This window comes from Myodes glareolus, chromosome 3 (assembly GCF_982192425.1).
Source record: "Myodes glareolus chromosome 3, mMyoGla1.1, whole genome shotgun sequence".
NCBI classification, from domain to species: domain Eukaryota; kingdom Metazoa; phylum Chordata; class Mammalia; order Rodentia; family Cricetidae; genus Myodes; species Myodes glareolus.
Window position 1 is genome coordinate 67,618,137 of NC_142028.1, and position 15,938 is coordinate 67,634,074.

At 43.9% G+C, this 15,938-nt stretch overlaps 1 protein-coding gene across 3 annotated transcripts in view; it reads left to right on the forward strand.

Moving 5' to 3' along the window:
• The first annotated feature begins 10,212 nt into the window (after nt 1–10,212).
• Zmym4 (zinc finger MYM-type containing 4) overlaps nt 10,213–15,938 on the forward strand; it is a 119,025-nt gene continuing 113,299 nt past the window's right edge. For 2 of the 3 annotated variants that reach the window (XM_085686597.2, XM_085686599.2), the window contains exon 1: nt 10,214–10,605. In XM_085686597.2, the coding sequence (XP_085542723.1) occupies nt 10,567–10,605 (39 nt within the window). In that variant the 5' untranslated portion in view covers nt 10,214–10,566. Of the gene's footprint in view, nt 10,606–15,938 lie in introns of all 3 variants that reach the window. The other variant, XM_085686598.2, reaches the window with a different exon arrangement.

Sequence of the window (15,938 nt, forward strand, 5' to 3'; positions counted from 1 at the left end):
TTCCACATTGAAATTCCTTGTTAAAAATTATTTTTTTCCAGGGGTGGTGGTGTATCCGTTTAATCCCAGCAGTTGGGGGGCAGAAACAGGCAGATCTCTTTAAACTCAAGGCCAGCCTGGTTTACAAAGTAAGTTCCAGGACAGGCCCCAAAGTTACACAGAGAAATTTTGTCTTGGAAAACAAACAAACAAAAATTTATTATCCTGGGTGTTGGTAACGCATCTCTTTAATCCCAGTACTCAGGAGGCTGAGGCAGGTGGATCTCTGAATTCTAGGCCAGTCTGGTCTATAGAGTGAGTTCTAGGACAGCCAGCTCTACAAAAAGAAACCTTGTATGCAAAAAAGAAAACAAAATAAAAAGAAATCTGTTATTACTTTTTTTGTGCGCGTTGGGTATTGTTTAGGAGCAGAACACTTGCGTAGCTTTTGAAAAGTTACCAGTTTCATCCTGGGTACTACAAAGGAAAAGACGAGGAGAAGTAATAAGGAGTAGGAAGAAGAGAGGGAGGAAAAGGAGGAAGAAGGGAGGAGAAAAAGGAAGAAGATAGGAGAGAGGAGGAGAAGCACTGTTTTTGCTGATTGTTGCTGTAAGACCAATGATAAATATCCATAATTCTCTTGAAGGGGCAACCCAGAGATGAATAGGTAAAGCTTGGATGACCTAGTTCCAAGTTCTGTTTCTGGATCAACCCTTCACTCAATTCCACTCAAAGACATCCTGCCTCAATCCTGCCAGTCTCCTGGGGAATATAACATTCAGAACCCCTGCAGGACTTTCTGGAGGTGACAGACCTGATCCAGTCTATCAGGCCTGCTCTGGTTGACTTCCTGTTGGTGACACCAGCGGAGGTAATTTTTCACAAATGGGAACAATTTCTTCCAAGATAGGATCAGGTATGCAGTAACAGTGGTGGTGACCCAAGATAAAATTATCTGAGCACAATCTTTAAGCAGGTGAACCTCGGCTCAGCAAGTTGAGCACTCCACTGGGGGAAAGACAAGGCTATCCCATATACAGTCATAACCGATATGCTTTCACTGGGGGAAAGACAAGGCTATCCCATATACAGTCATAGCCGATATGCTTTTACTGGGGGAAAGACAAGGCTATCCCATATATAGTCATAGCCAATATGCTTTCACCATCGCTCACGTCCGTGGGGCTCTACATGGGGAAAGGGAATTACTTCTTAGCAGGAACAGAAATTTTTAAAAAAAATAGAGAAGAATCTTAGTCCCATTGAAAGGTATCTGGTTACTCAAGAGAGTGTCCATTGCCCATTGCAGGGAACACTAAATAGAAGATTGCCCAAAAACCAGAGGCAGCAGTGTGGCTAACTTGGCTGTCTGATAAGTGACCCTAGAACCAGTGAGGGCCTCTCCGAGTCTTGGTAGCCCTGCTGGAGCCCCGCTTACCAGACCACCAGGAATACACCCCAGATGAGAGTGACTGGGCCAAACAAGAATTGACTCCACAAGACAGACAAGGATGTGGATGGTGTCAGGCAGCTCGACTGAGACGGCCACGGGTTACAGTTCCTCACCAAGCTACTCACCTGCTGAAAACTGCTGACCAACTCCTCAGCCCCAGGGAGTTTGTTTCAAGTCTGGAAAACCTGATTAAATATACCACTTCTAGATGTGCCATTTGTGTTCACGTAAACCCCAAAGAGGGAAGGAAGATCCTATATAGGAACTGGGCGTGAAGAAATGGGCCTGTGAACTTTGGGAGCTGGTCTTTATTGGAATTGGTCCTTCTGGTTTTTTGTTTTTGTTTTTAAAGATTTTTTTAAAAAATATCTATTTATTTATTATGTATACAATATTCTGTCTGTGTGTATGCTTGCAGGCCAGAAGAGGGCACAAGACCCCATTACAGAAGGTTGTGAGCCACCATGTGGTTGCTGGGATTTGAACTCAGGACCTTTGGAAGAGCAGGCAATGCTCTTAACCTCTGAGCCATCTCTCCAGCCCCTTAAAGATTTATTTATTTGTTATATATGCAGCATGTTTGCCTGCACACCAGATCTCACTACAGATGGTTGTGAGCCACCATGTGGTTACTGGGAATTGAACTCAGGACCTCTGGAAAAGCAGTCAGTCAGTGCTCTTAACTTGTGAGCCATCTCTCCAGCCTGATCCTTCTGCTTTTGCCTATATTAATATTTGCTGGTGTTTGTAGATGCCTTCTCAGGATATATGGAAGCCTACCCTGCCCACCCAAAGACGGCTCCAATAGTTACTAAGAGACTTCTACAGAAAATAATTCCTAGACTATGGCAGATAGACTGTCCAGTGGATTTCAGACCTTTACAGATAAGACCGACCTGAAATCACTACTCCAGAATAATACACTCATCCTTTTCCTTTCTCTTTGTATGGAGACAGGAACCTACAAACCTCACTGTCGTCATCTCCTACCCACAATCTGGACTTGAGAATTAAGAACAGACACAGGGAAGGGGATAGTCAATCCATACAGACCTTTTTTTTTAAAATAATTTATTTATTATGTATACAGTATTCTGCCTGTATGTACGCCTGCACACCAGAAGAGGGCATCAGATCTCATTACAGATGGTTGTGATCTACCATGTGGTTGCTGGGAACTGAACTCAGGACCTCTGGAAGAGCAGTCAGTGCTCTTAACCTCTGAGCCATTTCTCCAGCCCTAGACCTTTTCTTTTATGCCCACTTTTGGAGTGGGCATAAAAGGGACAGCTGTGGAGGCCTATCCTTTTGTGAAAGAAATACAGGCTGTCTCTGTTTACCTGGCCCTCACGGCTGACCACCATACTGTCAGCATTTGCTGGACCATTGATTCTTGTCCTGATCAGGCTCTTTAACTGTATAGCTGACTACAGTAAACAGAGAATAAGCTCAGTTAAGCTGCTGATCCTAAGGATTGACTCTACCCCCAGAACAGGATGAGTCAGTAATGTCCTCATGCCCACAGAACCAGGAGAGAATGTGACAGGGCAAGACAGTATAAAGCTTCCTCCATTTTGCATTCTTGTTGAGGCCATTTTAGGTTTAACTAGAATTTGATCTTTTTGGTGGGAAACCCCATGGAAAGAAAATTAACTAATTCTATTCTAGAAGCCTGAGGACAAGATGCTTCAGCTTGCTAGGCGGTAGTGACACAAGCCTTTAATCCCAGCTCTTGGGAGGCAGTGGCAGGCAGTTCTCTGAATTTAAAGCCAGTGTAACTGGATTTTTTTTTTTTTGTAACTGGACTTTTTTAGGGACTGACAGCTCCCAAATAATGACACTTATTATTAATTATGAAAGCTTGGCCTTTAGCTTAGGCTTGTCCCCAGCTAGCTCTCATAACTTAAATTAACCTGTTTCTGTTAATCAACGTTCTGCCACATGACTCTTTATGTCTCCTCTATTCTGTACATCCAGCTCCTTCTGTGTCTGCTGGTGAAATCCACTATGTCGGATTCTACCTGGAGTTCCTCTCTCTCTCCAGAAGTCCCACCTACCCTCTCCTTCCTAGCTATTGGCCATTCAGTTTTAAAGCCAATCAGGTATCTTAGGTAGGTAAGGTAAAACAGCCACACACCTTTAAACAATTTGATCAAATATCCCACAACAAGCCAGCTTGGTCTATATAGTGAGTTCCAGGACAGTAAGAACTATGCAGAGAGAAACTCTCTCTCTCTCTCTCTCTCTCTCTCTTTCACACACACACACACACACACACACACACACACACACACACCCCACACACATATACATACATGCACCAAAAAAAAAAAACAGAAAAAAAATATAAGCCCAGCTAACTTTACTTAGCTTCTATTAAACTGCTTGCAAGAAACTTTCCCCTGCATTGCCAAGCGAGATACGAGGATGTGGTTTTTGTCTTTAAAAACTCTTACTATGCTGCCAGGTGGCGGTGGGGCATGCCTTTAATCCCAGCACCCATGAGGTAGAGTGGATCTCTGTGAGTTCGAGGCCAGCCTGGTCTATAAGAGCTAGTTCCAGGACAGGCTCCAAAGCTACAGAGAAACCCTGTCTCCAAAAGCCCAAAACTAAAAACAAACAAACAAACAAACAAAATCCAAAAAACAAAAAAAGAACACTTACTATGGTGCTGGAGAAATGATTCAGAGGTTAAGAGCACTGATTGTTTTTCCAGAGGACCTGGGTTCAATTTCCAGAACCCACATGGCAGCTTACAACTGTCTGTAACAGGGGATCCAACATTGTCACACAGACATAAATGTAGGCAAAATAGCAATGCACATAAAATAAAAATAAATTATATATAAATATTTTTTATATAATTTATATTTTCTATAAAATATAAAATAACAAATCTTCTAATTTATAATTATGTTGTTATTATATCTTATAGTAATAAATTATATATATACACATACACACACACACACACACACACACATATATATATATATATATAAAACAAAAAAGCCTTTTATTATAAAGACTTGGTGCCAAATGTCTGAGTGTAGTTGCAGTTGCCTGGAATAAAGACTTTTAGTTGGGTATAAACGGTGTCTGAGTGGTCTTCTCTGGTGGGCACCCCATAGCTGTGCAGTGATAAACAGAACACTCAGTAGGATGAAATTTTATGGGTACTGCCTGTGATAGTTTGAATGTTGTTTCATAATCTCATAAGGAAAGGCACTATCTGGAGGTGTGGCTTTCCTAGAATGGATAAGACCTTGGTGGGGGAAGTGTGTCACTGTAGGGGTGGGCACTGAAGTTTCCTATTCTCGGGATACCACCCTCTGAGTCAGTCAACTTCCTGTTGCCTGCACTCTCAGTTCCAGCACCACATCTGCCCGCATGTCGCCATGCTTCCCGTCATAATAATAGCCTGAACCCCTGACACTGTAAGTGAGCTATCCCAACTAAATGTTTTCTTTATAAGAGTTGATGTGGTGGCCGGCCAGTGATGGTGCATGCCTTTAATGGGAAGCAGAGGCAGGTGGATATCCTTGAATGTGAGGCCAACCTGCTCTACAGAGCTAGTTCCAGGACAGCTATTGCTATGATTACAGAGAAGCCCTGTCTCAAAAAACTAGAAACAAAACAAAACAAAACAAAACACCAAAAAATCAACCCTGACTTTTCTTATGTATGGTGATGAAGAGAGGCAGGGATGTGTGGGAGAGTCCAGAATGTACAAGACTCTGAGACAAGCCGTGTTTGGGGAGGGGGAAGGGATGGAAGAGGGGAAACAGGGCAGGTGCAGCAGCTCCGAGATCCAAAATACAAAGAGGGCCTGTAACCAAAATGGTTGGATTATATAGGGAATAGCAGCCCAGCCCCCTGGACGGAGAGTTCAGGGTAGGAGTGGGGTATGCTCCAGGAGGACCCTGTTAACAGGTAGGAGTGTGGGGGTGTGTGGAGGGGGGTATGGGGAGTGTGTGTGTGGGGTGTGGGGTTGTGATGCTGGAAGAACCAGGTGGCGGGTCTGCTTTGATATGTTAAATAGGTATCTCAGTCGTTTAACCCAGGTTTGAAACCTAACATCCCAGCCTTTTTATTGATAAAAAGCAAATGCTAAGGGGCCAAATGTAATCTTCTCTCTGACTACTTGCGGTTGACAGCAGGACGTCATTGTTGGCTGGCTGGGCGGGGCAGGAAGGCTGAAATGCTGGTCCAGGAAGAGCAGGCTGCTTTACTGGGTGTCCAGGCTCTTCATAACCGGCGGGAGCTAGCTGCTTTGAAGCTGTCCAGGATGCAGATTTTAAGGGAACACCTGGAGCTGGAGCTGGAACAATCTATAGTTGGTCTGAAATCTGTAGCACACTTAGACTGGGGAGAGAAGGTAAAGTTAAGGAATTTAGGACGAAATCTTGGGTGTACGTTTGAAACTTCCAGGCTCAAGGTCCTGGTTGTTGTGGGAGGGCAGTCAGTCCCAAGACCAGGGAAAGGGGGAGAGATCCCACTCTCAGGGAGAGGCAGTGGGCAGGAAAACTTAAAGTTGTGCACCACCATGCCCTGCCCCTTTTGTGAATTCTGTTAAAAATTTTTCTTCAGAAGTATCACACAATTTTTTGATGCAGGTTTGAAGTAGTCTTGACTAACCTTAATTGAAATCCCTATGCGTCAGAGGACAACTTTGAACCTCTGATTCACCTCCCTCTACCTTCCTATGCCAGGGATTAGTAGGTGCACTTTGCCGTGACGTTAATGCTGCTCTGGGAACCAAACTTCGTTGGGCTCCGTGAGCTAGGCTAGCACTTCATCAACTGAGCAACATGCCCAGCCCAAATTATGCCCTATTCTCATTTTTATTATACGTAGCCCTGGTTGTCCTGGAACTCACTAGATAAACCAGGCTGACTTTGAACTCACAGAGATTTGTCTGCCTCTGCCTCCCAAGGGCTGAGATTGAAGGCATGAGCTACCATGAACAACTATTATATCCCATTATTAATACATAGTTGTACAGTGAAAATTCTCTTTCTAAAGAAATGACTTAGTCTGCAGGATGGCAAAGGAGTTGTGGAGGTGGATGTGGCCACTTTAAGGTCTGTGAAGGAAGATATGGAGGAGGTAATTTGGTTGTGGTGGAAACTTGGGTGGAAGAAGGGGGCCATAATGGTAAAAGAGGTGACAAGGAATGAATTTGGGGGCGATGTTCAGAAGCATCGCAGATCAGGGGCTCGCAGGTAGGCTTTGTGCATGCTGTGGTTCTGGTTCTAGGTGAGAGGGCGATAGTGACGGTGGACCAGGATATGGAGGTCACCTGGGTGAGGGGTGGCTGTGGCAGCAACAGTGAAGGAGGAAGTTCTGGTGGTGCTAACAGTGGTACAGGTGGAAACAGTAACGACTCCGGAACTTACAGTGGACAATCGTGATCACATTATGGACTCTGAATGGGGTAGCACTACTATAGTGGTGGTTATCAAGCTGGTGAATGAGATAGTATGTTTTTAAAAAATATGTATTTTCTTGGAGCCAGAGAAGTGATTCAGCTGTTAAGAGCACTGGATAATGCTTTTCTACAGGTTCTAAGTTCAAGTCCCAGCAACCATATGATGGTTTACAACTGTTTATAATGGGATAGACTTATTTACTTACTTGTTATAGAGACAGTGTTCTGCCTGCATGTATGCCTGCACACCAGAAGAGGGCACCAGATCTCATTACATATGGTTATGAGCCACCATGTGGTTGCTGGGAACTGAATTCAGTACCTCTGGAAAAGCTGCTGGTGCTCTTAACCTCTGAGCCATCTCTCTAGCCCTGGCAAAAGGTTTTGAAATGAGTAAGAGAGTCAGAATTAATAGAGAATTGGGAGAGAAAGGAAGCAGATGTCAGGAAAATGCAGGATACTTTAAGATCATTGTCATGAATACATTAGACCAGTGGTTCAAACCTTCCTAATGCTGCAATCCTTTGTTTTTCTGGGCGGGGGTGATTAAGACAAGGTTTCACCATAGTTATCGAGCCTGTCCTGGAACTCACTCTTGTAGACCAGGCTGACCTCGAACTCACAGAGATGCCCCTGCCTCTGCCTCCCGAATGCTGGAATTAAAGGCATGCACCACCACTACCACCTGGCTATATTGAAACCCTTTATATAATTCCTCATGTTGTAAAGACCCTCAGCCATAAAATTACTTCATTGCTACTCCATAACTGTAATTTTGCTCTTGTTTTGAATTGTTATGTAAATATCTGATTATAGGATATCTAATATGTGATCCCTGTGGGGTCTCAACCTACAGGCCAAGAACCAATGCATTAGAAACACTTAAAAAATCTGCCACAGATGGGCTAGAGAGATGGCTCAGCGGTTAAGAACATTACCTGTTCTTCCAAAGGTCCTCAGTTCAATTCCCGGCAACCACATGGTGGCTCACAACCATCTGTAATGAGGTCTGGTGCCCTCTTCTGGTCTGCAGACAGAATATTGTATACATAATAAGTAAATAAATAAATATTAAAAAAAACTGCCACAGAAGGAGTGATTGTCCACAGTCAGGTAAATTTCTTTCACTTGAACAGGAAACTCTTCTTGTTCAGAACTGTCAGAACAATAGTTGGTCAAAAAACAGCAACAAAAATATGTACAGCTTTTATTTTTTTTTGTTTTTTTCTGTTTGTGGGAGGGGGCGCTAAGGCAGAGTTTCTCTGTGTAACAGCTCGGGCTGTGCTGAAACACTGCTTTGTAGACCAGGCTGGTTGGCTTTCTTTTTTTTTTTTAAAGATTTATTTATTTATAATTTATACGACATTCTGCCTCCATGTATGCCCGCATGCCAGAAGAGGGCACCAGATCTCATTACAGATGGTTGTGAGCCACCATGTGGTTGCTGGGAATTGAACTCAGGACCTCTGGAAAAGCAGCCAATGCTCTTAACCACTGAGCCATCTCTCCACCCCTGGCTTCCTTCCTTCCTTCCTTCCTTCCTTCCTTCCTTCCTTTCTTTCTTTCTTTCTTTCTCTTTCTTTTTTGGTTTTTCGAGACAGGGCTTGTCTGTGTAACAGCCCAGCTGTCCTGGGACCCACTCTGTAGACCAGGCTGGCCTCGAACTCACAGAGATCTGTCTGCCTCTGCCTCCCGATTCCTGGGATTAAAGGCATGCACCACCACTGCTGGGCCATTGACGTTCCACTTATAAACTGTCACATTTTACTAGAAGGGAGTGTTCTACAGCCTGTAAAAAAGGTTGACACCATCCAGTCTTTTATTTACCTACTTTCCTTGGAAATGTCTTTTCTTAATCTATTTGCTTTTGCCTTGGACGTTAACTAAAATCTAGGATATTAAAAAAAAAATTCCTTGGTAGAAATGAATATATTTCTCTTTGTTCTACCCATGAGTAAAACTAAAGATAACAGTCTCAGCAAGGTAGCAAGGGCCAGCATGGAAACTTGCAGCCATTTCTGTTTCCAGCAAAAGCTCTTGAGGGTTCGAAAACCTGCCAACTGACACACAGAAGCAGGCTCATCCTGTGAGTATAGGAGCTGCTGGGTCCCCTTTGAGTAAGTATTGTCATGGAAAATGACACTTCAATCAGAGACTTACGTTCTTTTAAAAAATTAGTTCTTTGTGAATTTCCTATTATCCCAGCACTCCAATCACTTGGATGATCAAGGCAGGAGGATCACGAGTTCCAGGCCAGCCTGAGCTACGTAGCCACGGAACCCGATCCAACCCAACCCCAACCAATTTCTTTGTATTTATTACATGTCTCACTTTTGTCCCTAAGCCATCACGAAGATTCATTAGGAAAGTTTTGTTCTGTGTGAGTACTTCGTGACTAGACTAGGCAGAGGGATTAATTAAGCTCTCGTTCTCCTCAGGTTTCTTCAGTGTGTTTCAGAAAAGAAAGAGCTCACTCTTCTTGGCTTTTCCTGTTTTGACAGTGCGGTTCTTATCCTGTAAGTCAGATTCTCACGCTCCTGCAGAGGAGGCAAAGGATGCACAAAGCAGTTGCAGGTTACCAAGGCCCATCTTCCCAGGAGAGCAACCACGTTCTTGAAATATCAAGACACTTTACATTTTATGTCCTCTTGCCCAGTTGTCTTGAAGACCGTTTTGTATATTCCAAATCCTGGAGGGATGCAACTCCAGTCTGGGTTCAGGTTCTTCACCAGTCACTCAGTATCTTGACTTAAATTAATCTACATCAAATGACCATACTGAAATGTTAACTTTGAAAACAATGGAGTAGCCGGTGTCTAGGATCCTGCCCCATTTTGTTATTCTAATGACAAATAACTATTGGAGCATCTTCAGTTGTTGGTTCTGTCTTCAGTGCCACCAGTGGATCTGATTTTAAGGTTGGAAGTTGGTCCTTGGTAGCCTCCATCCTTCCCCTCTTGGCAAGGTGTTGGTTTTGCCTCAAGATAACAGTCCCGTTTTCTTCTTAGTTGGGATTCTTCATGCTCAAAGGTTCCCTGAGAACTTCAACTCATCAACATTTTCTCTTTTTAGCAATATCTCTGTAATCAGGGGTAGGGTGGTGATGTGCACCCCTCATTGTCATTTCACCTAGTCCTCCAGGCAGTCTTTTCATTAAGATCTTTCATTCTGCCACCATCCCTTGGTCATGGTCCCTTTAAGGGAGCGGCCATAGTTGAGTGGTGGGAGCAGCTGCTGGCAGCAAACAGACGAGCAGGATTTGGCCTAGTCTGGGCCACTCACCGCGCACGCTCAGGACTGGGGGCTTGGTGGGAAAGGGAGGAGGGGCTTGTAGTGCGCCTGCGCACCAGGGACGCGCGCAAGGGGCTGGTTTAGAGATCCCTTTAAGAAACCACAGGCGGAGGAATTTCTCTGAGAGAAAATAATCCTACTCACGGGGCCCCTTTGGAGGCCATTAACCCCCCGAGTCCCGGCCCCCCTGCCCCGGCAGGCCCTCGTGCCCACGCGCACGCCGGTGGGACCCCCCAGGAGCTGCGGCTGGCGCGCGGGCCTCCGCCCCCTCGTCACTCCCGCGTCAGGCCCAGCGGGGGCGAAGGGGACCGGACCGTCGCGAGTGAAGCGCCGTGTCTGCAGTGTGGGCGGGGGCCGAGAGGGGCCGCGGCCGCCTCGCCGGGAGCCGCCGCGGTTCCGACCGGGGCCCAACATGGCGGAGCGGGAGGTGGAGACCGGCCCCCGAAAGAGGGTAGGTGAGGTGAGGCCGCGGGCGGGCTCCGGACTGCGGGCGGGCGGCGGGGGGCGGGGCGCGGCCGGCCGGGTTCAGCCTCGGGCTCGTGGGTGGCGCGGTGGTCGATGGCCCGAGGGCGGGGCGGCCCGGGGGTCCTCTCTGCAGGTGGGACAAAGCTCGCTGGCCGGCGGCGAGGGGGAGGGGCGGGGGCCGTGGTCCGCTCGGGTCCCCTCCCTTTCCCTGCTGGGGGCGGTGGGTGCGTACTCGGGGAGCCTCGGGGACGCAAGGTGTCAGGCTCCGCTTCTGCATCCTCGAGGGCAACGGAGTCCGTGGAAGTTTCTCTGGGGAGAGGTCAGGTGGGGGCAGCGGTGGCGGGAAGAAGTCGTGGAGGGGTTGCCTTCAGAGCAGTCACCGGGAGGGTTCTGCGGGAACACCGACCGTAGCTAATTCATCTTCCTGCTTACTCTCCCCTCCCCCTTGACCGTTATCAAGATCCAAAGTGGACACAGTACTCTTCACCTCGGAAGAAGTTGGGCTGTCTCTTGATGTTGGAGGAAGGTTATTTATTTATTGATTTTTTGAGAACGAGAAATACGTTGTAGTCTAGCTTCTTTACCTGCAGTTAGGAGCATGAGCGTGGAAGAGTGGCAAGTTTTGTCGTTAGGAGGATGTACCCCGCCAGCCTGCCCGCCTAGGTGAAACCTTGTCTACATAGGAATTGTTGGAACCCTTGTAAAAGTTTCTCTTTAAACTTTTTTTTTTTATAAAAAATATAATTGCAAGTGGTTTTCTTCAGATGGAGAGCAATACTATCGATTGAGCAATGTTTTTTAAAGGCATTTCTTTTACTTCCCCTTGCTAGATGGAATAAGCTTGTTAAAGCATCAAGTCGCCTATCTGGAGTCTTCCTTTTGGAATTGGCCTCAAATGATGGGATAGTTGTTAACGCAACCTGATTAAAACATTGTCATGGGATCTTAACCGAAATGCTTCTTCCTTGAGCATAAAACAAGTGTCGCCTCGAAGACAGACACTGTTAACACACTGAGTGCTGACTGTGTGCCTAACCCGTGTGAAGTGCTTTGTGAGTTCAACCTCATAGTTAAACCAGAAGCCCATTAGTGGCTGAGGAAATGCAGTTTTTTTTCTTGTGTTACATAATTAAGTCTGCAAAATCCAAGGTTTTGATCTGTGATTTGAATACAGGGTTGCCTTTGAGTTGGATGCCACTTAGGAGTTTCTGTCTTGTCTTGTCTTTTTTTTTCCTGTTCCTTAATTTTATTTTATTTTTTCCTTGTTCTTTTTTATTGATATTTATTGAGCGCTACATTTTTCTCTGCTCCCCTCCCTGCCTCTCCCCTCCCTACTTCAACCCTCCCCCAAGGTCCCCATGCTCCCAATTACTCAGGAGATCTCTTGTCTTTTTCTACTTTCTACTTCCCTTGTAGATTAGATCTATGTAAGTCTCTCTTAGTGTCTTCATTGTTGTCTAAGTTCTCTGGGATTGTGGTTTGTAGGCTGACTTTCTTTGCTTTATGTTTCAAAACCACCTATGATATGTGATAATTGTCTTTCTGTGTCTGGGTTACCTCACTCAAAATAATGTTTTCTAGTTCCATCCATTTTCCTGCAAAATTCAAGATGTCGTTATTTTTTTCTGCTGTGTAGTACTCTGTTGTGCAAATGTTCCACATTTTTTTTTTATCCATTTTTCGGTTGAGGGGTATTTAGGTTGTTTCCAGGTTCTGGCTATGACAAACAAAGCTGCTATGAACATAGTTGAGCACATGTCCTTGTGGCACGATTGAGCATTCTTTGGATATGTACCCAAAAGTGGTCTTGAGGAAAGTCGTTTTCTAATTTTCTGAGGAATCGCCACACTGACATCCAAAGGGGTTGTACCAGCTTGCATTCCCACCAGCAATGCAGAAGTGTTCCCTTTTCCCCACCACCTCTCCAGCATAAGTTGTCATTAGTGTTTTTGATCTTGGCTATTCTTACAGGTGTAAGATGGAATCTCAGAGTTGTTGTGATTTGTATTTCTCTGATGACTAAGGATATTGAACATTTCCTTAAGTGTCTTTCAGCCATTTTAGATTCCTCTTTTGAGAGTTCTCTGTTTAGGTTTGTACTTTTCTTTTTTTCTTATTTTACTCTTCTAGTGCTGGGCTTTAATGTCTGGGATACAAGGCTTTACCACTGAGGTGCACTCCTAGCCCTAGGGAGTTTGTTACTCTTAAAATTATGTTTTCCCTCAGTAGTTTATTAGGAAACTGTTTATAACTATCAAGAAAAGTAAAACTAGCTGGGCGGTGGTGGCGCAGGCCTTTAATCCCAGCAATTGGGAGGCAGAGGCAGGCGGATCTCCGTGAGTTCAAGGCCAGCCTGGTCTACAAGAGCTAGTTCCAGGACAGGCACCAAAAACTACAGAGAAACCCTGTCTCAAAAATCAAAAAAAAAAAAAAAAAAGTAAAACTACAGCTTTAATTCAGGGTGCAACTGCATACCCAAACTCCTAGATTCTACTATTGACATTTTTTTCTAGATACTTGTATACAGTTTTCTTTTCTTTTTCTTTCTTTCTCTTCTTTTGATTTTTCGAGACAGGGTTTCTTTGTAGTTTTGGAGGCTGTCCTGGAACTAACTCTTGTAGACGAGGTTGGCCTCAAACTCACAGAGATCCGCCTGCCTCTGCCTCCCGAGTGCTGGGATTTGGTGTGTGCCACCAAAGCCCAGCTGTTTACCACATTCTTATTCCATCTAGCAAAAACCCTTTACCGAGTCATTAGTCTTTAAGTACATTGCATTTTAGTATTTTTTATTTATTTATTTATATTTTTTAAACATTTATTTATTTATTTATTTTGCATACAATATTCTGTCTGTGTGTATGCCTGCAGGCCAGAAGAGGGCACCAGACGCCATTACAGATGGTTGTTAGCCACCATGTGGTTGCCGGGAATTGAACTCGGGACCTTTGAAAGAGCAGGCAATACTCTTAACCACTGAGCCATCTCTCCAGCCCCCCATTTTAGTATTTTTAACAATTAAAATTTAATGTTGGGCTGGATGGTGGTGGCCAAACCTTTAATCCCAGCACACAGGTGGCAGAGTGAGGTGAATTTCTGAGTTCAAGGTCAGTTTGGTGTATAGACCGAGTTCCAGGACAGCCAGGGCTACACAAAGAAACCCTGTCTCAAAAAAACCAAATATATATACACACAAATTTTTGATTTGTAAAATGTTAGGTTCTCTTCCTAGCCAATCATAGAATGAATGAAGTTGTCTAATAGTATATTTGAATAATTCGTTTAGAATATTGATATGGAGTTCATATGTTTTGAAATTCTGAATTCTTCAATTTGTGACAGTTTGTAAACTGAGTCTTCATTGAGTGTGTATAACATGTGGTCTGTTAATTGAAATATAAAGGATAAGTTAACTGTAACGTAAATTCGGAGATTCATTTGCTACTCATGCTGTTGTCATTTGCTTAATAGAATGTCTTAGAAAAATCTAAGTGCTTTGCTAACAAAGTAGACTTTTTAAGTATATTCTTTATCATGGGTTCCATTTAACAAGTGAAAAAGTGATTGATGCCATCAACTTTTTGTTGTTTTAAGCAGGAAATGACCATGGCTTTAATCTCAGGACTCAGAAGGCAAAGGCAGGTTTGTGAGGCCAGCTTGATCTACACAGCAAGTTCCAGGCCAGTCATGGCTGCATAGTGAGACCCTATCTAAAAAGTGACATCTTTTTTCCTTTTTGGTGCTGGGGATTGAACCCAGGGCTTCATGCATTACCTTTGGGCCACATCCCAGATTTCAACCATTATTATTATTATTGTTTTGTTTTCAAGATGATTTCTTTCTGTACCCTTGGCTGTCCTGGAACCAGCTCTGTAGACCAGCCTGGCCTCAAACTAAGAGATTCGCCTGCCTCTACCTCCTGAGTGCTAGAATTAAAGGCGTGCGCCACCACTGCCCAGCTCAAACATTATTTTTAATACCCACCATGAAATACATGAAACACCTGCACAGCTTTTTACATGATAAATTGTTGTGGATATTTGTATTCAATATATATAGATTTCAAAATTTGTTATTTTGGCCAAGTGGTGGTAGCAGCACACGCCTTTAATCCCGGCAAATGAGGGCAGAGGTAGGCTGAGCCCTATGAGGTTGAGGCCAACCTGGTCTGCAGAGCGAGTTCCTGGATAGATAGCCAGGGATACACAGAGAAACTCTTGTCTCAAAAAAAAGAAAATTTTTTTTAAAGTTTTTATTTTATGCGTATGAGTCTTCAGAGTGTATGTGTGTCTGTGCATTGTATAGATACATTGTCCACAGAGGTCAGAAGATGTTGAAATCCCTGGAACTGTAATTATAGGTGGTTGGAAACCATCATGGGTTCTGGGATTCAAACCCAGGTCATTTGGAAGAGCAGCCAGTGTTCTTAAGTGTTGAGCTTTCTCTTCAGATGTCCTGCCCAATATATTTTTTAAATGATTAATCTGTTTTTATTTTATAAGTATTTGCCTGCATGTATGTGTGTGCCTTTAGAGGCCAGAAGAGGTCATTAGATAACTTAGAATTGTTGTTAGAGGTGGTTGTGATTTGCCATGTGGGTGTAGTTAACTGAATCCAGGTCCAGCCTCTACATTCAATTTATAAATCTTTTTTAAAAAATTAGTTTTTATGTGTATGAGTGTTTTGTCTGCATGTATGTGTGCACTACATTATAGTGCCTGTGGAGTCCAGAAGAGGGAGTTGGATCTTCTGGGACTGGAGTTCCAGGCAGTAGAGAGATGCATGTGGGTGCTGGGAATTGTGCTTGTGTCCTATGGAAGAGCAGTCAGTGTTCTTAACTGCTGACCCATCTCTCTGGCCTTATATCCAATATTTCCAAAGTCTTTTGCATCCATAATCCATTTTATTGTTGATATTTTTTGTTTGTTTTGTTTTCTGTATTTCGAGACAGTGTTTCGCTGTAGCTTTGGAGCCTGTCCTGGAATTAGCTCTTGTAGACCAGGCTGGCCTTGAACTCACAGAGATCCGCCTGCTTCTGCCTCCAGTGTGCTGGGATTAAAGGCATGTGCCACCAGTACTACACAGAGAAATCTTGTCTTGGAAACAAACAAGCAAACAAAACCCAGGGTAATTGGGAATATTATTTATGAATTATTATACTTTAAAATTATAAGACCTTAATTTTCTTAAGATATGTTTTTAGATTAGGTTTATAAGTAGCTTACACATGATTCTTAAAAATTGTGTTATGAAATACCAAATCTAAATCTGACCGTCATATTTTCTGTAAAATTACAGTTTTATGGTTACACTACAAAGTGA